We start from the raw sequence: 25193 nt of genomic DNA on the forward strand, positions 1-25193 counted from the left end.
AATGTGGTCTGGACTCTGTGGAGGAGAGTCATGGTTTCAGAGACGCTGTAGAAGGACAGAATACCTGCTCTGTGATCCAGGTACACTCCTACTCTGGAGGACTGAGAACCTGAGACGAGAGTTTGTTGTTGAAACAAAGAATATAACTTTTTGTTATAATATAAAGCCCTAGATTTGTCATTTGTCCACTTCAGAGTGACTTGACATGAATATTTTAAGAACTCAGCTCTGGTCTTGGGCTCTGTTTTTGAGTCTGACAGTAAAACGCCCACTTCAATCACATGCCTGCAGAGAAAAGAGCCAATGTGTCTGCAGAGGAAAAGTGTATACCAATTTGTTCACAGAAGTCACAGCCTGTAACACTGATGCTGCATTCATGTCACATGGGAAAGACGGAAGAGAAGAGTACCAGGTTCACTAAAATTTACATCAGTTTTTGCACAGAGTCTTCCTGCAGGTCTCTTCTGTGAAGATGATTTTGGAGAAGACAGACTACTATCCAGAGCTCAGTAGAAGCACAGGTCCAGCACTCTGGACACAAAACAGTAGTTACACTTTTACTTAGACAGTAGCACACCTTTTCTTGCAACTATTAACTAATACCACCATACACTACAATGGAGATCAGTAACCATAACTTGTTTACCAAACTGTAGATGTAGACTGTGTCAGACAGAAAGGACAAAGTGCAGGTCATATCAATCAGTTAAGGATACTGTTCATCATAATATTGAATGTGATCACCAATCTTTCAACACCCTAGCATGGACTTCCTTTATACAGTTCTGATTCAGGAAGAAATGTAATGTGTCCTTTCTCTATGAATCTGGTGTGATGTGCAGTATATATGGGCAGGCTGTATAGTTAAAAAAAAAAAAATATATATATATATATATATATATATATATATATATATATATATATATATATATATATATATATATATAGAAATGTATGTTCATGAGGTAAATATGTCCAAAGCCTACAACAGTGTGACTTCACATTTCCACACTGATAAAGTTACAATATTGTGTTTCAGAACTAGAGTTGACTGATCGCACCAATACATGATTAGTTTTGATGTGTGGAAATTAAACAAATGAATAAAAACAAGACAGAGGAAACAGCTTTTTAGGGAGACTGAGGTGGCTCTGAAAAGAGCCGTTGTGGTTTGTGAAGGAGAAGACAATTTATGCTCTCTCTCCACGGATGCGGCGAGCCAGCTGGATGTCTTTGGGCATGATGGTGACCCTCTTGGCGTGGATGGCGCACAGGTTGGTGTCCTCGAACAGACCGACCAGGTAAGCCTCGCTGGCCTCCTGCAGAGCCATGACAGCGGAGCTCTGGAAGCGCAGATCGGTCTTGAAATCCTGAGCGATTTCTCTGACCAGACGCTGGAAGGGCAGCTTGCGGATCAGCAGCTCGGTGGATTTCTGGTAACGACGGATCTCTCTGAGAGCCACGGTACCGGGCCTGTAACGATGGGGCTTCTTGACTCCACCGGTGGCCGGGGCGCTCTTACGGGCAGCCTTGGTGGCCAGCTGCTTCCTGGGGGCTTTGCCTCCGGTAGATTTACGGGCGGTCTGCTTGGTTCTTGCCATTGCTTCTCGTTTCTCTGATCAGGAGAAAATAGTGTTTAAAAGCGGAGACACGCTGCTCTTAAAGTGTCGGAGCTGCTGCGGAGCTGTGACGTTGCTTCAGACCTCCGGGTCCTGATTGGTGAGCGGCTCTTCCTGGAGCTCAGCACCGCCTACAGAAGCCTGAAGCTCCGCTGCTTATTGGACGAAGGTAGCTTGAAAAAGTCCGCCAAAATGAGAGCGGCTCCCCCTCCACAGCACTGCTGAAAGCCTCAGTCCTTCCCCTCCTCCGTGTACATATAAAGGAGGGTTTCTCTGTTTTCGCCACACTTTCTAAGTTGATACTTTAGAAAACAACTGCAATCATGAGTGGACGAGGTAAAACCGGAGGCAAAGCCCGCGCTAAGGCAAAGACCCGCTCATCCCGTGCTGGGCTTCAGTTCCCAGTCGGTCGTGTTCACAGGCATTTGAGGAAGGGCAACTATGCCCAGCGTGTTGGTGCCGGTGCCCCCGTCTACCTGGCGGCTGTGCTGGAGTACCTGACCGCTGAGATCCTGGAGCTGGCTGGAAACGCTGCCCGCGACAACAAGAAGACCAGGATCATCCCCCGCCACCTGCAGCTCGCTGTCCGCAACGACGAGGAGCTCAACAAGCTGCTTGGCGGAGTGACCATCGCTCAGGGTGGTGTGCTGCCCAACATCCAGGCTGTGCTGCTGCCCAAGAAGACCGAGAAACCCGCCAAGAAGTAAATTCAAGGCCCGGTTCTTTATCAACACAAAGGCTCTTTTAAGAGCCACACACTTCTGATAAAGAGTCTAAATCCTCATGTATGTTAATTTAGAATTTACTGTAGGACCATGATTTATTAATTATCATTACTAAATATTAAAGACTTGCTGACATCCACAAAGTGATAAAATATATATATTTATTCATAAAAATATAAATAAGGTAAATTCTGAACATATATCTATAGAACAGACCTATTAACACTTATGTTAATATGTGTAATGTGTAATAAAGTCCATACAAGTGTATAATTATCAACAGCAATTATGTAGTACGTCAAATTATAGAATGATGAGGGACTGCATAAATCAAAATGAGAAAATTGACAACTAAATATAAATACTATACCAAGTCTGAGTGTACATCATACAGATTCAGCCTACACAATTCACACATTTTGTAATTATAAATTAATCTGTAAAAATGAGTAACAATAAGCTCTTAAGTAATAAACAGTATAAGTGATATGCCTTTTACAGGTCATAATAAACATAAGTGATAATTTTCCAGAATGTTACAACATTAACTTTTATGGCTGAAAGTTATATCTATATAGGCCTATGTGTCAAATTAAGTGATATATTGTATGTGGTGCTGCTCAGATGCAATGAGCTCATTCTAGTGTCAAGTTTATGTCTATAAATATATTAAGTGAAAACACAATGATCACAATTAATGAAACTAAAAATACTGTATTATGAAAATACAGTTAGGATTATGCTCTTTATAGAAAGGTGTGTGGCTCTTAAAAGAGCCTTTGATGAGGTTGAGGGCTTCAGAGTGATGACAGTTTACTTCTTCTTGGGTGCTGCCTTCTTTGCCTTGGGCTTGGCCACCTTCTTTGCGGGGGCTTTCTTGGCTGCTGGAGCCTTCTTGACCACTTTCTTGGGGCTCTTTGCGGCCTTTTTGGGGCTCTTGGCGGGCTTCTTAGCGGCCTTCTTGGGGCTCTTGGCTACCTTCTTGGCCGCTGCGGGCTTCTTGACCTTCTTGGGGGATTTCTTAGCGGCTGCTGTCTTGGCCTTCTTAGCTGCTGCGGGTTTCTTGGCGGCAGGCTTCTTGGCTTTAGGAGCGGCTTTCTTTGCAGGCTTGGCCTCAGCCTTCTTGCTCATCTTGAAGGAGCCAGAGGCCCCGGTCCCCTTGGTCTGGACCAGTGTCCCCTTGGTCACCAGACTCTTGACGGCGGTCTTAACGCGGGCCTTGTTCTTGTCCACATCGTAACCTCCGGCAGCCAGAGCCTTCTTGAGGGCGGCCAGAGACACTCCGCTGCGCTCCTTGGAGGCGGACACAGCTTTAACGATGAGCTCGCTGACGCTGGGGCCAGTCTTCTTGGGCTTTGCTGCTGCCTTCTTCTTGGGGGCCTTAGCCGGTGCGGCTGCGGGAGCTGGAGCTACTTCTGCCATAGTTTGGTCGGGGATTACTTCTACGTGAATCTCAGAGTCTGAGTAGACTGATGCAGAGTACGAGGCAGGAGGCGGCACTTAAACACACCATGAGAACCGTGTAGACTCAGTCCCGCTGCTGGCTCCTGTGAGCAGTGTGAATGTCTAACACTTGTGTTTTCTGCTAGTGAGAAAACAGTAAAAAATAAGTGTGAGAGAAGTGTTGAAGGCTGACAGTGAAGACAGCAGATAGCGGACATGTTTGTCTTCATATAGAAGTCATGTAGAGCTCTGATGCTCTCTGCATTTAGTTTGTGGAGCAAACAAACCTCACCTGTTCACCGCCGCGGACAGCACTGCTCAGCGGCTTTTCTCTCTCATTTCTCTCCTAAAATACTGTAAAATACATCCAAACTCCACCAAAAGCAGTTTTCCAGCTGGCTCACATGTTTGTTCACAGACTAAAAGTAAAAACTTCCATCTGTTGGTGATTAGTTTGTAGTAATATGAAGCTTTTGTGGTAGCAGCAAACACACCGATCAGGCTGTCGACGCTGTTGAGTCAAGCGTCGTGTCAGAGCTGCTCTGTGACTGTAAACATTATTCTTAGGATGGCTTTCATTATAAATAATCTGCAAAACTGTTCTCTGCAATAGGTGCAACATGTGTGTCACACTTATTATTCATGGTTCTACAGTAATTTGGAAGCAGTGGATCAGTTATCAGTTAACATTTGATTGTCTTGCTGCAGTAATTAATTTAAAGGTGTTTTTTCTTCTTTCTTTATATTCAGCTCTTGTTGACTTGATGTAAAATCTAGATTTACGTCTTTTAAAACTCTGAGTACTATAGTGTTTTACAGAGGTTATGCTGAGCTGCTATGATCTATGAAGCTCTGTTTATTATACACATATAAAAGGAATTGTGTATACACTAACATTTAAATCAATTTAAGATGGCTTATGAAGATAAAAGGTATCTTTATTAATCACTTAGTAATGCTTACTTTTTAATTTAAATATGTGACCAGATGTGAAAATAGCTTCCTGGCTCTTAAACAGCAGTGTTTAAATGAGTTACAAGGAATTTTGCTTCACATATTTATAATTACTTTTGGACTTCCTGTTAGTCTTTGCATTGTTCTCTTTTTTGTCTCAAACCTCAAATTATGAATATGATATCACTGTTGTGTATGTTGATTATTTATCCATAGTATACTATATGTTCTAGTTGATTGGATTTCATATGAAAGATGAATAAAAACAGTCATATCTTGTCTTGTGTATGATATTTAATAATGGACTTGCTCATTTTTATCTCTACAGTAAATTCATGATTTTTTCTGGTTTATTTGCATGTGTTTCCACTTGTATAACCTACTTTGAACTTTCTTCTTAAACCATTATCTGATCATTAACATGGGCAAAAAACATTCACAATGCTTAGACACATGAGTTTATTTGACAGTCTGAACACATCAATATTTGTATTTTGTTGTATGTTCTAAACTGTGTATTAAACAACATGTGAACTGATATATGTACGTGAACATTTGCCTCCTACTTGAAAATACATTGTTTTAGGCAGAAACGTAAGTCACTTAGTCTCTATGTATTATATATTTACTGCATTGTAAAAATCAAAGCAGGATATTTTGAGACAGGAGCAGCTCTGAACTTTTAACATGTAAACTTCAGTGTAACAGCAGCGACACCTTGTGGTCAAATTATACAGTGTAGCAATATTCGGTTCAATGGACTCTGGGAGAGATTGAACGTCAATCACTCCTTTGTGTGTACGTTTCTTTAATACACTTTCATTACTTTTTATCACAGGGACAGGTCCTCATTACTGTGGCCAGTGGGAGATTGTATGACAAAAGGAAAGTATATGGCATGGGCATGGTTGTAGATTTCTACGTCATATATATTAATAAAAGATAAATGTTTATAGTTTATATCAATGTTCAAACTTTCATCCATCTCAAAATTTCTTTCAAAAACTGACAGAGTGAACTTGAACAGTAGAGGGTCCACTGACCAGACTAGAGGTGTGTTCATTTGTCTGCACAGTACTGTGGCACAGGCTGTTTCTGTAAATACAATTGGGTGTAGATTATTTGTATACACATCAGTTTTAGCTCAGTGTAAATTCTAATTGTGATATTACATATATTTAAATCTCTCTTCACTGACATGGTTTAAAGCTGCCAAAGACACATGTGACGTTTGTCTTCCTGCAGTGAACATCACAGCAGCTCAACAGTTGAAATCTGAAAACTGATGCTTGACACAAGAATGATCAAAAATGTACACACCTCAGTTTGAGCTCAATGTAAATCCTGGAATCCTGAAATGTATGAAATTCTTTGAAAAAAACTGACCCAATGTGATATTAAATATATTTAAATCTCTCTTCACTGATATGTTTTAAAGCTGCCAAAACACTCCATGAAATCTTTACATGTCCTCCTCTAGTGAAAATCACAACAGCTCATTGAAATCTGAAAACTAATGCACAAGAGGGCACCTTCATCCTGCTAACCAGGGACATAGTGGAGGTTAAAAGCTCCTCAACTTTTTTCAGGGTGAAAGGTTGTTGGTATGAAACTGACTCAAGTCCACTAGGAATATACATTTTAAAATGAGGCTCAGATAATTATTCTTTTTTTTTTTTGTTTTTTCTGCTTTTCTTTTATTACTACCAGACTAGTGTGTTTTATCTACTTGCTTTTTGCTTGATACAATGTAGTGTGTCTATGGGTGGGACAGGGATGTCTTTGGACATGATGTTTACCATCTGGGCGTGGAGGCGTACAGGTTTGTGTCCTAAAACAGGCCCATTAGCCTCACTGGCCTCCTGCAGAGTCATGACAGCTCTCTCTCTCTCTCTCTCTCTCTCTCTCTCTCTCTCTCTCTCTCTCTCTCTCTCTCTCTCTCTCCCATCTAACAGACTTAAAGCAGAAAGGCAAGCTAGTGCACAAAAATTATGAAACTTCACATCTAAATACTGACCCACATGGAACTATACCGTCTCAGGTTGAACTCACCAGTCACTCCAAGCAGACAGGTCTCCATCCTTACAGCCTGGGGTGTGCACTGAGCAGAGACGGCCACAATCAGCTTATCCTCTATTAATATGTTAATTAATGTGTTTCAAGTGGGAAGAAATTATTTGAAATATATGTCGACATGTCAGGGGACACTATATATTGATTTTTAATAGATATTGCATTCCTGTCTTAAGGTTATTTGCATTCAGTAGTTTGTATAGAAAACCAGCTGTTTCCCTGATGTTGAATTGTTATTGTGTTTGTGGTTTGCTGCTTGTCTGAGAGTGTAATGACTGCATTCTCAAGTGTTTAAATCTATCTTTGCAGGCGAAACACTGGTGCAGTTTCAGTAAATAGTAAAATATATGGTGCATGGGTAATAAATATTTACAATGAAATGGAAGATTTGCAATAATTTTGAAAATCGCTGATTAAAGAAAAGAAGACAGAGGACCAAAACTGTTTCCTGAGTGAAGCAGAGATGGAGACTGTGACCAAACTCTTCAAAGAAAACAGACATTTTATTGAATATGTTAATGTTAACATTACAACAATAAACAATAAAGAAATGTCCACAAAAAGTATTGCAATTATTTGTTTAAGCTTTAATTGACATGACAGAGAACGAGGGAAATTAATCACAGACAGTGTTTCAAAATAATCAGATTATATTTAAGATCATTTCATTTCAATCAATCAACCAATTAATCAATTTTTTATTTATATATCACCAAATCACAACAAAAATGATTTCAAGGCACATAGAGCAGGTCATACTCTTTAACCTTCCTGTCATCCTCCCGGGTCAAATTGACCCCATCTGTTTTGACTGTTCCTTCTTTTCTTCCTCCCTTCCTTCCTCCCTATATCCTTCCTTCCTTCTGTCCATCTTTACTCCCTCCCTTCCTTCCTTCCTTTCTTCCCTTCCTTCTTCCCTCCCTTCCTTCCTTCCTCCCTCCATTCCTTCCTTCCTTTCTCTTTTCCTTTCTCCCTCCCTCGCTCCCTCGCTCCCTCGCTCCCTCGCTCCCTCCCTCCCTCGTCCTCCTCCTCCTCCTTCCTTTTTTCCTTCCTTCCTCCCTCCTTTCCTTCTTTTCTTCCTCCCTTCCTTCTTTCCTTCCTTCCTTCCTTCCTTCCTTCCTCCCTCCCAGGACAACAGAAGGGTTAAAGTGATTTAAAGAGACCCAACATTCTCACATGAGCAAGCATCACATTAGTGCAAGATTGATTAAAGACAACAATAACATTCATCATACAGGTGATGATGGTAAAGAGAGGGACTGTTTCCGTCTCACATGGCGAAAATCAGATGACCACTGAAGGTGCAGTAGTGAAAGCGATCATCATACAGCCTTGAGTTAGCACTCATACGCAAAAACATCTGATCTCCGACCTCCAGAATCAGTGTGACACCATTAGAGGCAGACCCATAATGTGCTGTCTGTAGCTCATATACACTGACACTAATATCTTGATTCTTCATTAAAAAGGCTGTTGCAGGATGTTTCCCGTCTCCATGAACACCCACATGGAACTCAAAGTGGTAGGCTCCTCTCAGCGGTGCAGTGAAAACACCTGTGAGACATTCAGGGTTTGTCTTGTTATTTTAAATAGAAATGTAACTTCGGTCAGTCAGGTTGGCATCAACATTGTAGAAAAAGCTTCATTTACTGTTGAAGTTTGTGAGTTCAGGTACCTGTGTGTGGGTTGTAGGCCTGTCCGATGTTTGTGGCGACATATTTGAAGACCAAATGTATCTGTTTGTTAAAGGGTCCGAAATATCCATCACCATGTCCATTATACAGAGCAGCTGAGAAAGCCACTTGTCGGGCTGAGAGAGAGAGAGAGAGAGAGAGAGAGAGAGAGAGAGAGAGAGAGAGAGAGAGAGAGAGAGAGAGAGAGAGAGAGAGAGAGAGAGAGAGAGAGAGAGAGAGTGAGAGAGTGAGAGAGAGCTGTCATGGGCAGTGAGGCTAATGGGCCTGTTTGAGGGCACAAACCTATACGCCTCCACGCCCAAATGCTAAACATCATGTCAAAAGACATCCCTGTCCCACCCATAGACACACTACATTGTATCAAGCAAAAAGCAAGTTATAAAGCTAAGCTATAAAGCAACTATTATTTTAGTGCCACCATTTCAGATATGCAGCATATGTTTAAAGCAAAACATCTTAACTTATCAAACACATTCATCTTTACTGACAGTTAAAATGACCATTAGTGTGTAAACTGAAAAGTGCTGTGATTGCAAAAATGTTATTAATTAACTAAAGAGAAAACAAATGTTCCCCATAACAATAACTATATATCAAATCAAGAACACAAAAGCATTTCATTAAGAAAAAAAAATCTTGATTTAATAACTTTACATTTCTAACACTTCACAACTAACTTCACATGTAATCAGGAAGGTGAAGTTTGTATGAGACAATGAAGTAATCCTGTAAAAGGAAGGACTTCAGATACAGTGATGATTTCTACACAATACCTTGTAGCTGTTGCTTCAGCATGTCCAACTCAGTCTTCTGTTTTTCTGCCTGTGCTGAAAATGTAACATCAATAACACTGTGAGTTTGGTTTGACTTTAGCCCAAATATAAGATGAACCTGATTTTGAAAAAAAAAAAAAAAAACTTTTATGAAGATACGACACACTTGTTCTGCTGGGAACGTTTACCTAAGATATTATTATTCTTTTTCACATGAAATAAATATATATCTTTTCCATATTTCCACACCTTCTATCTATCAGTCACACAGCAGCTTGACAGATGATTCACTCTATTGTCTGTTTCTGCAGGAAAGCTCCTGATATTAAACCAACTGATATTAAACCATATCTTTGTGTCTGCATTTACCAGTGTAAACAATTCCCAAAACCTAATCATTTCTCCTTCCACAAGATCTTCTGTTTACAGTTGGAATTGTGCGTTAATGACAGTAATAATCAGTGCTTGAAACATTTTATTAGCTCTTTAACTCTCACTAACAACAAATCCAGTGCTTGTCTGACTGACTTAATAACTGTGAATGGGGCCGTTTGATGCAGAAGTGATGGAGGCAGCAACAAAACCTGGACACACGTGGTCAGCTCAAGACACATTATAGAGACAGGTGTAAAAAGCAATGTGCCTCAGATAAGCTGAGGTGTATGTTAATGCCAGGTATAAACACAACCTTTGAAGGAGAGACAGTCCATACCAGCCTCCTCCGACTTTAGGAACTTGAGCAAGGTTGTGAACGATGATTGATCATGATCATGTTTGTAGTGTTGACAGTTTTGCAACCAAGACACAGCAAGAATTTATGGAACTGTGGTTGCTTATTTTTACATGGTGACCAATTCATAAGTGTTGGGTAGTCTGATTCCTGCATACACTAACAGACTTGAAGACACTCACTAGTCAAAAAAATAGTCTCCATTCAGTTGGCATATCTAGTGTTGTGAACATGTAATTTTCTACTCTTCAAATAAGAGATGATCCTATTAAACCCAAAATATTTTAAATCATTTTGTTGCAAATCTTGTAGAACTGGTGTAACAACCTCATAGTCTCGACCACTGAAACTGCTACAACATGCATGTTTGGCCTCAATAATTACAAAAAAGCCCACAAAAACTATTGAAATAATTGTTGATTATTTTTCAAGCTTAATTTGCAGAGGAAACACTGAAATAGTTTCAGATATTATACTGTACCTTCATTGTCTTTTTGTAATTGCCTTATCTCCGCCTTCTGAGCAGCCAGTGAGGCTTCCATCTTTCTCAGCACAGCAGGGATGTTCAATGGACGATGATCGTAAGACTCTTTATAATCAGCGTTCTTCGTAACTGGATCTGTGGAGACGGAGCAGATCAGCAACAGCAGTGGGAAAAACACAACAGTCTCCATTCTCACACTGAAGGTTCAACACTTAAACTGTATTGTGTCCAAACTCGTGCAACCTTTATATCACCCAGCAAAAAGAGGCGTTGAGAATCAAGAAGATCACAAACATACCTTCCCTCTTGAGAACAGGTCTCTCCACATTTGAACAAGGATTGTTGACATATAAATTATATTTGCTTCAATACTTTCTTATTCCCTGAGAAACTACATACTGATAACTTTCACAGCACATTTGGTGCCAACATAAGGACAAGCTAATTACAGCTTTATTCTCATAACAGTACTTTTCCATTTTCTTGAAGGAAGTAATAATTGACACTTAAATTGTTTATTTGGAGTAAGAAATGGAAATGATTGTAATACTGTATATTATTGATATTTGTATATACTTTTAAAACACATTCAATTAGTGCCTCACAAATTAGAGATTTCACATACAATGAATTGCTTTTGAATATTAAGTTTTGTCTGTTCTGCTTTTGTTTTGTTTTTTAATTTGGGTGAAATGACCCTTTAAACAAACAGAAGCTTTAACAAATGTGATTGATTTTTTTTAAAGGGTTCAGGCTTTCTGATGTTCTCTGTCTGACATCTAGACTGACAAGACTAAATAAAGCAGTAATGCAGAGGTTTCTCTGAGGGTGTGTATACTGATGTGAACACATTGCAGAATAATTATCACATGAAAATGTCCTAATGGTTTCATTTCTTCATTCTGATTGTCTGATTGTGGTATCAGATCTTGGTTAACATCAACATATAAAAATCATTTGAACTAAAGACACGTTTCTGAAGTCCCATGCAGAAAATGATGCATTACTTCTGCTCTAAATAGAAATTACAACACAAATACATATCTTATTAGTTATTGGTATGGATGGAGATTTTTATACAACATTATTATATAGCCTGATAACTTGAATCATAAGTGTAGCTGGTATGTGACGACTGCAGCACATCAGTAAGAATGTAAGGATGTTATCTTCAGTAGTGTTTATTTCTAACAACAAGTGTTCAAAAAAGAAGAATAAACCAACAACAAAAGTACTAGTATTACAAGGCCACGTACATTTTATTTCATTGCAATTTATGTTTCAGTCAGCCATGAAAGCTCAGACTTTCCTCAGAAGCATGACTCATGACTCACTCATCGGTATCAGGTTAAGGGCGAGGCTGATGTGGTCAATGCTCCACTGCCAACACAGTCCATCATCACTTCAACACACACCAGTCCTCCCCGCCCCCCTTTGTGAAGGAAACAAGATAACAAGGAAATAAGTTAAAGCGAACATCCCCTTTCATTCTAAGCCTTTCAGTCAACATTCATGATTACACTCATTCACCTGGCACTCCTCATGTCATGGAGGGTGGGGATGATAATTGCGCACCTTAAAAAGTCCTAAACATGAACATAACAAAGGATGAAAAGAAATAGAACAGAAAATATTATAAATCAATAGTTACAATAAAAGGTGACATGACATCCTGTTATAAGAGTGCAGGAATCACCGTTATTGTTTTTGTGGAGCTCAGAGAAACATGATCTTCATGTGTCAGCTGAGTCCAGCATGAGAGAGTAGTATTGTTATTTATGTGGTTTAAAGATTGATGAAATTATTTATGAATATTTGTATGTTTTATCATAGATCAGTAAAACATATCAGGTTGTGGAATATTCAATCTAAATACAATATGTTTATTTCTCTATAGTTATGGATTTTTGTAAAGCATATTATATTATAAACAGTGGATACTCTTCAAATGAGGTTGGTGCTGTTTTAGTAAAAAGGCGCTCAGATGGTTCCTCAAAGGTTGGGGCGGTGTATTGTGCTGCGCATGCTCAGTCTCACTAACAAGAAAGCCAATCCTATTCGAGCAACAGCACAGTTAATTTGCATCAGATGAACATTTAGAGGCTGGTTGAAGCCATTGAAGTTATTCGTCTGTGGAAATCTGCGTAGATAACCATGCCCGATCCAGTCAAAGCACCCAAGAAAGGCTCCAAGAAGGCCGTGTCTAAGGCCACCAAGACCGGCAAGAAGAAGAGAAAGACAAGGAAGGAGAGCTATGCCATCTACGTGTACAAGGTACTGAAGCAGGTTCACCCTGATACCGGTATCTCCTCCAAGGCCATGGGTATCATGAACTCCTTTGTTGGAGACATCTTTGAGCGTATTGCTGGTGAGGCTTCCCGCCTTGCTCACTACAACAAGCGCTCCACCATCACCTCCAGGGAGATCCAGACCGCTGTCCGCCTGCTGCTGCCCGGTGAGCTGGCCAAACACGCCGTGTCTGAGGGCACCAAGTCCGTCACCAAGTACACCAGCTCCAAGTAAACAAGTGCTGTTTGTACTAACAACTCAAAGGTCCTTTTCAGGACCACCCACTCCTTCAACTAAGAGCTTTATTCCTTTTAACTGTGACCTCATGAAACTGTTTGTGTCCATGCTTGATAAATTGTCTGTTATAAAGACTAATGGAAGCCTCGACCTTTTTATAGTGTAAACGCTTCATACTATACCAATAAATGTATAACACTCAGTAATTGCCAGGAATTCAACCTAAAATGTATAAAATTACTTATGTTCACTTGTCTTAAACGAATGTTAGTCCCGTAGTGAGATAATATGCATTATTGCAGCGGACAGCAAACTAAACGGGAGTAACAAAACGGAACAAATATGTAACGGTGATATCAGTTATTGTACAGACTCAAGTGAAATGAATGATTGTACTAATGTGAAGTTAGTGTTATGAAATACTAACATTGGACATTTAAAATGTATTGCCCCTTTTCCCAGGCTGGGTGGGTCGAGGGTTACAAGGAGCAATGCTAGTTGTACAGTCCGTCAAATCTCCCATTGATCACAACAACGAGGATCAGATACTGCAAAAAAGGGAGTGTTGTCTAACTCGGAAAATAGTTTTGACAGATTGGGTCAGTGTTTCTAAAACGACAAAGGAAGCATTTGTGAACTGAAAAGTCTATTTACAGATTTACCATTTCAGGCAAAATAAATCAAGCTAGACTTGTATCTATTCCCCAGGGTTAACTGCATTGACTAGAATATGTAGTTTAAATTGATAATTTATTCATTTGTTATTTCGGTGGTAACATACAGTTCTTGTTTTGTTATTGCATAAAGATGAAACGAAAACGTTATTAAACAGCAACTACATCTATCATGAGCATAAGGACAACTCTTAGAGGAGGTGGGTGGCTCTTAAAAGAGCCTTTTTGTTTGACTATCAGCAGGTCAGGATCAGATTTAACCTCCGAAACCGTACAGGGTGCGTCCCTGCCTCTTGAGAGCATAAACCACATCCATGGCGGTCACGGTCTTTCTCTTGGCGTGCTCGGTGTAGGTGACAGCATCACGGATGACATTCTCCAGGAAGACCTTCAACACACCGCGGGTCTCCTCGTAGATGAGACCGGAGATACGCTTGACACCACCGCGGCGAGCCAGACGGCGGATGGCGGGTTTGGTGATTCCCTGGATGTTATCACGGAGAACTTTACGGTGACGCTTGGCGCCTCCTTTACCGAGTCCCTTTCCTCCCTTGCCTCTTCCACTCATTTTTACTAATCTTCTTTTAACAAGTCAAAAGACGAATGTGCGGTATGGTGTGCAGCTTCGCTATTTAGAGCTTGTCTGCGGACCTAAATGAAGACAGCTGGCGCGGACTTTGCTGGGCGGGATCAGATTCAACAGATCCTCCCACGAAGTTTTTCTAAGGCAGGGTGATCTCTTCCTTTTTGACCCGAGGGGTATTGCACGAAACCAAGATAAGGGATTAAGCCGGGATATGTTAGTTATCCTGGCTGAATTTAGCCTCAAGTCGGTTGCATGAAAGCAGGTTAAATTTAACCCGGCCCGGTTACTATGGTGATTTATTCTCTGCAGCTAGCCTGCTCCAGACCAGGCTAACAACCAGGCTAAGATTATTCTCAGGGATTTATCTGGCAGTTCTGTCAATCTTGTGACAAATTAATGGGTTTTACAGCATTTCCATGGTCTTTCTAAATATGTTGCTGCACTATTTTAATTATCCTGCATTAAAATATTACAGATAGACTATATTGTCGTTTCATTAAAGTCTGTTGACTGTTTAATTGCAACAGTCATTTTATAGTCATTCATGTGGTATCATTATTGTGTATAATGTACAGTAGATTTACTTTGTACTATTTACTAGCCGATACTCACAATATTACTTGGCTGCTTCTGAGGCTGAGCAGCGTCTGGGTCCTGTTACACGTTATTTTCTATTAGCACCAAATCACTGACTTCATATCCATTATGGGCTAAATGACAAGGCAAGACAGTTCCATAAAATTGACATGATACCTAAAGCCTGGAGTCCAGCAACACTGTCTCCTCATCTGCAGAAGTGCATCCTGCAGCTGCAGATGTGCCCTCCCCCTGCCCTACACCTAATTATAATAATTGTTTGCACTTAATTATATTTCCTGAGTAGCATGCACATACTTGTCACATTTAAATCAAAGTGTACAACTGTTGATTAGTGGGCTTGGACAGTAACTTCTTTAGTCCTTTAATTGTAATTTTGACAGTTCTAGTGGAGCACTGTTGTATTAATTGCACTTTTTTTTTTAAGTATATTTTTGGGCTTTTTACCTTTGATATACAGGTAAGTGGAGAGAGACAGGAAAACTGGAGACAGAGAGGGGGGAATGACAAGTAGGATAGGAGTGCTTGGTGCAGGATTCAAACCAGGGTCGTCTGCAGTGAGGGCTGTAGCCTCAACACACGGGGCAGGTGCTCTACCCACTGAGCTATACTTAACCCATTAATTGTACATTAATTGCACTACTTAGGTATTGAGCCGGTCCGCGATTGTCTGCCAGGCTTTCTCCCTTTCCTTGATTACAGTGCTTTGTGCTTGTGGTGCCTTTTTTTCTTATAATTTCTTTATGAAACTCCATCAGGAGCTGTTGTTCAGCGGCCGTGAAGAATGACGTGCGACACCTTTCCATTTTCCAATCTGTGATTCTGTGATCGATGCCATGGGTCTATTTGAGAATGCCGTGAACACGCACTTATCCCAGCTATCTACACCTGGCTTGACATAGCCGCGCCTTTTCATCCTGGCTCAGCAAACGTGCAACCGAATAAGCCAAGATCCTCCGGTCAGACTAGATCAAGCTGCGCTTGCTCAGTTATCCTGGATTTCTTTATTCTACTTTTGTGCAATACCCCTCCGTTTTTTTATTTATTTATTTTTATTATTTTTGTGGCTTTGCCCAAATGCGTCCTCCATTGTGTATATGTTTCCATAATGAAGCTTTTATATAGCTTATATCATGTTTGATATAAGCTATTGGAATTTGGAATTTGTTGTTATTTTATTTGAAACTGAGTTTGACTTGAACTTAACAACATTATTCTTCACTAAATGTATTTTAACTCCTAATGAATTAACATTTTGAATTCTTCTGATGTTAATTTGTATTAAACTGAATGCAACTTTTCATGTGTGTATTTGTATCATGAATTTAAGAAATGGTCATGAATCACTTCCTGTGAACACTAATCATGACAGTTTTAGATACATTTCTTTGTTGAATATTAAGCATATCAAAATAATCAAAAACTCAACACAACATACAGTCTGTGGATTTAGAAATTAAACCCTGACCAAAAATAAAACAGCAGTTTTAATTAAGTCTCGATTAAAACTTTACAACCCAAAAACGGTGGTTTAGCAGCGCCTTCATTTTCATCCTACCTTTGGGCTGCACAGTTTAAGTTTCTTCTGGAATGGTTCATAGATGACCCCAATTCTACCTGGCTCAGTTGCGAATCAGCCTCTTTAGGCAGCATCCCCTTGCAGAATTTGTGAAAGACAATGTGATTCTAAAGAATATGTTGAACATTTGGCGTAAAGTCAGGAAATTGGAAGGGTACAGTAATTGCTTCTCCCTATTAACTCCTATTCATGAAAACCCTGACTTTCAACCTGGACTTCAGCCAGGTTTCGCAGCCTGGAGGCACAAGGGTATTAAAGTTATTGGGGACGTGATTCAGAGAGGTTCGATCCTTACATTCCAACAAATGAAAAGAAAATATGGAATCACCGATAATGATTTTATTAAATTCTTACAAGTTCGAAATTTTGTTCTGTGTAATTTGAAAGATTTCACTGGAGGTCTGGCTACTTCTCCTATAGAGTCCCTATTGGTAAATGACACGCAACTTAAATTAGCTTTATAAGACCCTCTGTAATTTTAATGCAGATAATTCTGACAAGGTGAAACACAGATGGGAATCTGACTCGGGTACAATAAAGGCTGAAGACTGGAATGCCCTGTGTGGCCAGCCCTCCACTGTCCTGATGTCTAACTCTGCATGAGAGAGGCAATTTAAGATTTTGCACAGGCTCTATATCACTCCCGAAGCCAGACATAGAATGAATCCAACTCTGTCAGAGCTATGTACTAAATGTCAATCTTCTGTCGGATCACTTATTCATTGTTTGTGGAGCTGTCCTCACGTCCAACAGTTCTGGATTACAATTATTCAACAGTTAATGTAATCTTTAGGCGCCACCTGCATTTGGGCGCAAGGACTTGCCTGTTGGGACTAAGTGATGAGTTACCTGCTGACTTTCACAACAGAGACCTTTTGCACATCCTGCTGCACTGTGCACTGTGATCTTATGGATCACCGATAAGGCTCCTACTCTCATTCAGTGGCAGCAAACTGTGATGAATGTCATTCCATTTGAAGCTTTCGCTACAGCGTTGAAGGATAAGCCCTTCTTATTTTATCGGATCTGGGACCCGTTTCTCGACTACCTGGGTGCCACTGCATCTGGTAGGTTGAGATCAGGGCTTATGGATCTGGTCTGGACAAAAGATGTAGAGCCGCAGTTTGATATACTGACATGTAATATGTACTATGCTGTCCTCCTTGGACTCCCTGAACACCCAATCTATTCATTGTCTATTTGTTTCATTTTTTTTATTTATTTACTTTTTATTGTATTATTATTATCATTTATTATTATTTGTTTTTTTTTCTCTTTTGTGATTCGCTTTTTCCTGCCTCTGAAGTAAGTCTTACTGCCTGTATTTGGTGCACTTTTGCTAGTGCCATGTTTTGTATCGTCCTTGTCACAACTGCTTTGGAAAAAGTTTGATAAAAAATATGTTTAAAAAGAAAAAAAAACTTTACAACCCAGAACCGTCTGACTAAGAGGTGACAGAGCTAAACAGAGACTTCAAAGACTTCAGATTCATGATGATACAATATCTGTTGTTTTATGTGTCTCAGTACTCAACAAAACATCTTTATACCAAAATGTGGGTTAGAGAATATGGATATATGTGGACAGATCAGAGCTTGTTGTGTTCGAGAGAAGGAAGAAGAGGGAGTTACCAAGCTCTGGTTCATTCCAGGAAGAGGGGACGTTTTAAATAGATACTGTGTGTTCAACACATTTTATACAATGAAGCCCATGTCTAATTTAAAAACACTAGTCACCTGTTTCCTGGTGGCAAAGTAACTTTGGGAATCTGACAGAGATTATAGTACAATTTAACATCATCACCTTCAAAGCTCTTGGGCTCCATCATATCTTAAAGAGCTCATATTACCCTGTCATCTCACTGGACACAATTATTACACACTTCTTACATGATCAATAACCAAACTGTACATGATGACTATCACACAGGAAGGACACAGTGTAGATATTATCAATCAGTTAAGGGGGGAGCTGCACTGATGACACCAATTAACCAGATTAGTAAAAACACATTCATCATGTAAATTAAGTGGTCAATGTATACTATAATATAATACACAACAAAGAGTGATCTTGGGACTCATATGTTTATGAGATTGAAGTGGCCAAAATACAGTGAGACTTCATATCCTCTCAGTTTAGAAAAATGTGAACACAGTGACACTCTTCAATTTACTAAGCCCCTAATTCCCAAAACATCTTTAAGTTTTGCAATATGATGGATATTATAATATTGTGTTTTGAATTTGCGTAAACTGATAGAAAACATCATGATAAAAAATTAGAATCAATGTGTCAAAATCTAAGAAATTGTGTATACACACCAAAGGAAGTAGCTTTTTAGGGAGAGTGAGGTGGCTCTGAAAAGAGCCGTTGTGGTTTATAAAGGAGAAGACAATTTAAGCTCTCTCTCCACGGATGCGGCGGGCCAGCTGGATGTCTTTGGGCATGATGGTGACCCTCTTGGCGTGGATGGCGCACAGGTTGGTGTCCTCGAACAGACCGACCAGGTAAGCCTCGCTGGCCTCCTGCAGAGCCATGACAGCGGAGCTCTGGAAGCGCAGATCGGTCTTGAAATCCTGAGCGATTTCTCTGACCAGACGCTGGAAGGGCAGCTTGCGGATCAGCAGCTCGGTGGATTTCTGGTAACGACGGATCTCTCTGAGAGCCACGGTACCGGGCCTGTAACGATGGGGCTTCTTGACTCCACCGGTGGCCGGGGCGCTCTTACGGGCAGCCTTGGTGGCCAGCTGCTTCCTGGGGGCTTTGCCTCCGGTGGACTTACGGGCTGTCTGCTTGGTTCTTGCCATTGCTTCTCGTTTCTCTGATCAGGAGAAAATAGTGTTGAGAAGAGGAGACACGCTGCTATTAAATAGTCAGAGCGGCTGCGGAGCTGTGACGCTGCTTCAGACCTCCGGGTCCTGATTGGTGAGCGGCTCTTCCTGGAGCTTAGCACCGCCTGCAGGAGCCTGAAGCTCCGCTGCTTATTGGACGAAGGTAGCTTGAAAAAGTCCGCCAAAATGAGAGCGGCTCCCCCTCCACAGCGCTGCTGAAAGCCTCTTTTCTGGTGGGTGGGGCATCAGTCCTTTCCCTCCTCCGTGTACATATAAAGGAGGTTTCCGCAGTCTGCACCACATTTTCTGAGTTGAGACTCTCGAAATTAACTGAAATCATGAGTGGACGAGGCAAAACCGGAGGTAAGGCCCGTGCTAAGGCAAAGTCCCGCTCCTCCCGTGCTGGGCTCCAGTTCCCAGTCGGTCGTGTCCACAGACTGCTTAGGAAGGGTAACTATGCCCAGCGTGTTGGTGCCGGTGCCCCCGTCTATCTGGCGGCTGTGCTGGAGTACCTGACCGCTGAGATCCTGGAGCTGGCTGGAAACGCTGCCCGCGACAACAAGAAGACCAGGATCATCCCCCGTCACCTGCAGCTGGCTGTCCGCAACGACGAGGAGCTCAACAAGCTGCTGGGCGGAGTGACCATCGCTCAGGGTGGTGTGCTGCCCAACATCCAGGCTGTGCTGCTGCCCAAGAAGACCGAGAAACCCGCCAAGAAGTAAATCGAAGCCCCGGTTCCTCAACAACACAAAGGCTCTTTTAAGAGCCCCCTACTCTTGATAAAGAGCTCACATCCTCATGTATATCAAACTGTACTTAAAACGTATATTAGGACCATGATCTATCGTCCCTTAATATACAGTGATTTGCTGTTCGCTACAAAAATATATTTCAATACGTTTTATTATTGCCAACTGGTATACCTGAATTTTTCACATTAGAATATAATACTCTTGAAATGTATATTTATCCAAGGATGTTGTTTGCAACCTTTCTGGATGCACAATGTCTTGAAACAGTCATGTCCTTTTTATATGGTTAAACTTTTCAACCAGCAGATTTATTACACTGAAGTAATACATTTACTAAAATAGGTGGTCAATTAAGAAAATGAGGAAACAAAAAAAACATTTTGTACATCAAATCACAGAATGATTCATGAGTTGCTGCACATGTCAATATAAGAATATTGACAATCATTGTTCATATTATATATTATATGAACAAGTATCAATGATACTGTATTAGTCTATATAACTCACAAATTAAGCAATTATGATTTATAATTAAGTACAATTGCTGATGAGCTGAAAACTTGTCTTTTATCAGTCAAACAATCTAATTTGAAATTTACAGTAACATGTCACCCTGAGTGAGTTTCTGTTGCTCAAACCATGTTGACACTTACAACTGGATTTGACATTTGTGTAAAATGGGACATTTATAGTAAACTCATTTGTCATGTTATAGAAAATACAAGATTGAGATGAACAAAATATACCTGAGTTGACAACATAAATAACTGCAGTCACTCATTTTCCACAGAAACACCTGAGAGGAACAAATGAGCTCCCTCTCTTTTCAAACGGATATAATGTGTATAAATAAATGATATTTATAAAAAGTACACTTTAATAAAATCAGTTCATGGAACCCAAGAGAAAGGACTACATTATAAAAAACACAATTATGAAGTCATTTATAGAAAGGTGTATGACTCTTCAGAGTCTTTGGGTTGAGGTATACCTCAGATTATATAATTATATACGAATAAGGCATAAATCAAAATAATAAAATTGACAATCATTGTTCCCAACAATGAGTCATTAAAACATTAATACTATTTTAGCCTAAAACATTCAAACATACATTAAATATTATGTGACTTAATTATAATTACTAATAATGAATAACCTATACTATTGCTGTCCTCCTAAAACAGTGATTTCAATAAACTGGTATCATCATCATGTAATCATCTCCTGTCAATCTGATAACATGTCTATAAATATATTATTTAAAAAAAAAAGGTTTACAAAAATAATATACATCAGTTCATGCAACTCAAGAGATTATATTATAAAAACACAATTAGGAATATGCTCTTTATAGAAAGGTGTGTGGCTCTTAAAAGAGCCTTTGATGAGGTTGAGGGCTTCAGAGTGATGAGAGTTTACTTCTTCTTGGGTGCTGCCTTCTTTGCCTTGGGCTTGGCCACCTTCTTTGCGGGGGCTTTCTTGGCTGCGGGAGCCTTCTTGACCACTTTCTTGGGGCTCTTTGCGGCCTTTTTGGGGCTCTTGGCAGGCTTCTTAGCGGCCTTCTTGGGGCTCTTGGCTACTTTCTTGGCCGCTGCGGGCTTCTTGACCTTCTTGGGGGATTTCTTAGCGGCTGCTGTCTTGGCCTTCTTAGCTGCTGCGGGTTTCTTGGCGGCGGGCTTCTTGGCTTTAGGAGCGGCTTTCTTTGCGGGCTTGGCCTCAGCTTTCTTGCTCATCTTGAAAGAGCCGGAGGCCCCGGTCCCCTTGGTCTGGACCAGAGTCCCCTTGGTCACCAGACTCTTGACGGCGGTCTTAACGCGGGCCTTGTTCTTGTCCACATCGTAACCTCCGGCAGCCAGAGCCTTCTTGAGGGCGGCCAGAGACACTCCGCTGCGCTCCTTGGAGGCGGACACAGCTTTAACGATGAGCTCGCTGACGCTGGGGCCAGTCTTCTTGGGCTTGGCTGCTGCCTTCTTCTTGGGGGCCTTAGCCGGGGCGGCTGCGGGAGCTGGAGCTACTTCTGCCATAGTTTGGTCGAGGATTAGTTCTACGTGAATCCCAGAGTCTGAGTAGACTGATGCAGAGTCACAGGCAGGAGGCTGTACTTAAACACACCATGAGAACCGTGTAGACTCAGTCCCGCTGCTGGCTCCTGTGAGCAATGTGAATGTCTAACACTTGTGTTTTCTGCTAGTGAGAAAACAGTAAAAAAATAAGTGTGAGAGAAGTGTTGAAGGCTGACAGTGAAGACAGCAGATAGCGGACATGTTTGTCTTCATATAGAAGTCATGTAGAGCTCTGATGCTCTCTGCATTTAGTTTGTGGAGCAAACAAACGTCACCTGTTCACCGCCGCGGACAGCACTGCTCAGCGGCTTTTCTCTCTCATTTCTCTCCTAAAATACTGTAAAATACATCCAAACTCCACCAAAAGCAGTTTTCCAGCTGGCTCACATGTTTGTTCACAGACTAAAAGTAAAAACTTCCATCTGTTGGTCATCAGTTTGTAATAAAATGAAGCTTTTGTGGTAGCAGCAAACACACTGATCAGGCTGATGAAGCAGTTCAGTGAGACTTCCTGTCAGAGCTGCTCTGTGGCTGTAAATATTTTTCCTGTTCTTCGGATAATTATTTTTAATAAAAAATAATCCGCAATATTGTCCTCTGCAGTAGGTGAAACATATCTGTGTTACATGTATTATGTATTCACCTACTAGTAATGAACAAACAGTATACAAATGGCAGTGTGGTAATGTGGAAGTGGTGGATCCTTTACATTGTAAAAACTAAAGTTACGTGTTTGCACAATGAACGCATCATTGATCTATTGTAACACATTTCATGATTGTTTTACTGCAGTATTTCAGTTGTACTTTTTATTTCTTTTGTTTATTCTGCTCTTGTTGACCTTCAATAATAATATAATATAATATAATATAATATAATATAATATTAAAATCCTTCAAAACTCTCATTACAAGAGTGTTTTACAGAGACTCTGCTGAAGTGAGTTAACTGTCTCCATTATATTTAATAAATATCTGCACATAATATGTATTTCCATATTTATGAAAGTTAAATAGGGCACACATGTTTATTTTAAGGGGAAATGATTAAATAAAACATTTGAAAGTGTTTCATGAAACACATTTTCCTTTTGTTCTATGTTCACTATATGAAAACAAAATATAAGGTTTTTTTCTTTCCCCCATATATGTGTTATTTGACTTCATATTGTGTTATTTCGTTTACAACAACAAAACTAGATGGAGAAATAGATTTACCAATTTATTTTTTAAAATGTATTTTATTTTACAGCCAATTTAAGGCCATTTAAGGTTCTGTGATGTATATGTGAGAATATACACTCACCGGCCACTTTATTAGGTACACCTTGCTAGTACCGGGTTGGACCCCCTTTTGCCTTCAGAACTGCCTTAATCCTTCGTGGCATAGATTCAACAAGGTACTGGAAACATTCCTCAGAGAGTTTGGTCCATATTGACATGATAGCATCACGCAGTTGCTGCAGATTTGTCGGCTGCACATCCATGATGCGAATCTCCCGTTCCACCACATCCCAAAGGTGCTCTATTGGATTGAGATCTGGTGACTGTGGTGGCCATTTGAGTACAGTGAACTCATTGTCATGTTCAAGAAACCAGTCTGAGATGATTCGCGCTTTATGACATGGCGCGTTATCCTGCTGGAAGTAGCCATCAGAAGATGGGTACACTGTGGTCATAAAGGGATAGACATGGTCAGCAACAATACTCTGTGGCGTTGACACGATGCTCAATTGGTACTAAGGGGCCCAAAGTGTGCCAAGAAAATATCCCCCACACCATTGCACCACCACCACCAGCCTGAACTGTTGATACAAGGCAGGATGGATCCATGCTTTCATGTTGTTTACACCAAATTCTGACCCTACCATCCGAATGTCGCAGCAGAAATCGAGACTCATCAGACCAGGCCTTTTTCCAATCTTCTATTATCCAATTTTGCTGAGCCTGTGCGAATTGTAGCCTCAATTTCCTGTTCTTAGCTGACAGGAGTGGCACCCGGTGTGGTCTTCTGCTGCTGTAGCCCATCCGCCTCAAAGTTCGACGTGTTGTGCGTTCAGAGATGCTCTTCTGCATACCTCGGTTGTAACGAGTGGTTATTTGAGTTACTGTTGCCTTTCTATCAGCTCGAACCAGTCTGGCCATTCTCCTCTGACCTTTGGCATCAACAAGGCATTTGCGCCCACAGAACTGCCGCTCACTGGATATTTTCTCTTTTTCGGACCATTCTCTGTAAACCCTAGAGATGGTTGTGCGTGAAAATCCCAGTAGATCAGCAGTTTCTGAAATACTCAGACCAGCCCGTCTGGCACCAACAACCATGCCACGTTCAAAGTCACTTAAATCACCTTTCTTCCCCATTCTGATGCTCGGTTTGAACTGCAGCAGATCGTCTTGACCAAGTCTACATGCCTAAATGCATTGAGTTGCTGCCATGTGATTGGCTGATTAGAAATTTGCGTTAACGAGCAGTTGGACAGGTGTACCTAATAAAGTGGCCGGTGAGTGTATGTCATGCCATATAAAGTTTTTTACCAGTATTGGAGAGGGAGTTAGACCTGCAACTATTATATTAACAGTGTTTTCAACATTCATGTATTTATTATCGAAAATGTCAGATTTTTTTTTTTTTTTTTTTTTTTACATTATCTTCCCAGAGCTCAATTTAATGCTGGTAAATGTCTTGGTTTGATTCACCCTAAAAAGTCTAAAACTCTGACAGTCAATTATATAAAAGAGACAAAAGAGAAATACTCGCATTGAAGAAGTTTGAATCACCAAATATGATGTTGTTGAATGTTTTCCCTTATAAATCACTTAAAATAAAGAAGCATAATCTCATCTATAAATGTCAAAGTTTTGCATTTTTATATGAACTTTATTGAAGTTTTAGTATTACAAATATATCACATGAAAATACAATGTGTTTGATCCCAAAGTACATTAAAACCCCGAAGATACAACATGTTCAACTACAGAATACATTCAGTCCCAAAATACGGTATAATAACCACGAAAATAAAGAAAAATAAAATGACCATCTGAATCACAAATGTACTGCTCATTGCACACAAAAACACCT

General features: G+C 40.4%; 7 protein-coding genes and 1 pseudogene across 8 annotated transcripts; 2 read left to right on the plus strand and 6 right to left on the minus strand.

Moving 5' to 3' along the window:
* The window catches only part of LOC128369469 (histone H2AX-like), a 46938-nt pseudogene that overhangs the window by 12985 nt on the left and 8760 nt on the right, over positions 1-25193 (minus strand).
* LOC128369473 (histone H3) lies at positions 1191-6043 on the minus strand. The gene is made up of 2 exons (XM_053330522.1): positions 6025-6043; positions 1191-1606 (listed from the first exon to the last, which is right to left on the minus strand). Exon 2 carries the CDS (start codon positions 1599-1601, stop codon positions 1191-1193), a length of 411 nt encoding a protein of 136 aa, XP_053186497.1. The 5' UTR covers positions 1602-1606; positions 6025-6043.
* Positions 1937-20013, plus strand: LOC128369470 (histone H2AX-like). The gene is made up of 2 exons (XM_053330518.1): positions 1937-2322; positions 19608-20013. The coding sequence occupies exons 1-2, from the start codon at positions 1943-1945 to the stop codon at positions 20011-20013; spliced, it is 786 nt and encodes a 261-aa protein (XP_053186493.1). The 5' UTR covers positions 1937-1942.
* On the minus strand, positions 3096-3766 carry LOC128369437 (histone H1-like). Of its 2 annotated transcripts, XM_053330478.1 has the most exons (2): positions 3248-3766; positions 3096-3205 (listed from the first exon to the last, which is right to left on the minus strand). In XM_053330478.1, the coding sequence occupies exons 1-2, from the start codon at positions 3764-3766 to the stop codon at positions 3158-3160; spliced, it is 567 nt and encodes a 188-aa protein (XP_053186453.1). In that variant the 3' UTR covers positions 3096-3157. The 2 variants fall into 2 exon arrangements, with proteins under 2 accessions (XP_053186453.1, XP_053186452.1); XM_053330477.1 differs by having other exon boundaries at positions 3096-3766.
* Positions 12650-13018, plus strand: LOC128369466 (histone H2B 3-like). Its single transcript, XM_053330516.1, has one exon. The coding sequence runs from the start codon at positions 12650-12652 to the stop codon at positions 13016-13018; it is 369 nt and encodes a 122-aa protein (XP_053186491.1).
* Positions 13952-14266, minus strand: LOC128369477 (histone H4). Its single transcript, XM_053330526.1, has one exon. It carries the CDS (start codon positions 14261-14263, stop codon positions 13952-13954), a length of 312 nt encoding a protein of 103 aa, XP_053186501.1. The 5' UTR covers positions 14264-14266.
* On the minus strand, positions 18803-24566 carry LOC128369446 (histone H3-like). Its single transcript, XM_053330494.1, has 2 exons — positions 24424-24566; positions 18803-19269 (listed from the first exon to the last, which is right to left on the minus strand). Exons 1-2 carry the CDS (start codon positions 24470-24472, stop codon positions 18857-18859), a joined length of 462 nt encoding a protein of 153 aa, XP_053186469.1. The 5' UTR covers positions 24473-24566; the 3' UTR covers positions 18803-18856.
* Positions 21371-22080, minus strand: LOC128369439 (histone H1-like). The gene has a single exon (XM_053330480.1). The coding sequence runs from the start codon at positions 22071-22073 to the stop codon at positions 21465-21467; it is 609 nt and encodes a 202-aa protein (XP_053186455.1). The 5' UTR covers positions 22074-22080; the 3' UTR covers positions 21371-21464.

Source organism: Scomber japonicus, chromosome 12 (assembly GCF_027409825.1).
Source record: "Scomber japonicus isolate fScoJap1 chromosome 12, fScoJap1.pri, whole genome shotgun sequence".
Classification (NCBI taxonomy): Eukaryota; Metazoa; Chordata; class Actinopteri; order Scombriformes; family Scombridae; genus Scomber; species Scomber japonicus.

Coding starts and splice junctions, on each gene's coding strand:
- LOC128369466 (XM_053330516.1), top strand. CDS start 12,650: ATGCCCGATCCAGTCAAAGCACCCAAGAAAGGCTCCAAGAAGGCCGTG.
- LOC128369477 (XM_053330526.1), bottom strand. CDS start 14,263: ATGAGTGGAAGAGGCAAGGGAGGAAAGGGACTCGGTAAAGGAGGCGCC.
- LOC128369473 (XM_053330522.1), bottom strand. CDS start 1,601: ATGGCAAGAACCAAGCAGACCGCCCGTAAATCTACCGGAGGCAAAGCC.
- LOC128369446 (XM_053330494.1), bottom strand. CDS start 24,472: ATGGGGAAGAAAGGTGATTTAAGTGACTTTGAACGTGGCATGGTTGTT. Junction 19,270..24,423: donor TGAACGTGGCATGGTTGTTG/GTGCCAGACGGG, acceptor AGAAACGAGAAG/CAATGGCAAGAACCAAGCAG.
- LOC128369470 (XM_053330518.1), top strand. CDS start 1,943: ATGAGTGGACGAGGTAAAACCGGAGGCAAAGCCCGCGCTAAGGCAAAG. Junction 2,323..19,607: donor ACCGAGAAACCCGCCAAGAA/GTAAATTCAAGG, acceptor TTCTGAGTTGAG/ACTCTCGAAATTAACTGAAA.
- LOC128369439 (XM_053330480.1), bottom strand. CDS start 22,073: ATGGCAGAAGTAGCTCCAGCTCCCGCAGCCGCCCCGGCTAAGGCCCCC.
- LOC128369437 (XM_053330477.1), bottom strand. CDS start 3,766: ATGGCAGAAGTAGCTCCAGCTCCCGCAGCCGCACCGGCTAAGGCCCCC.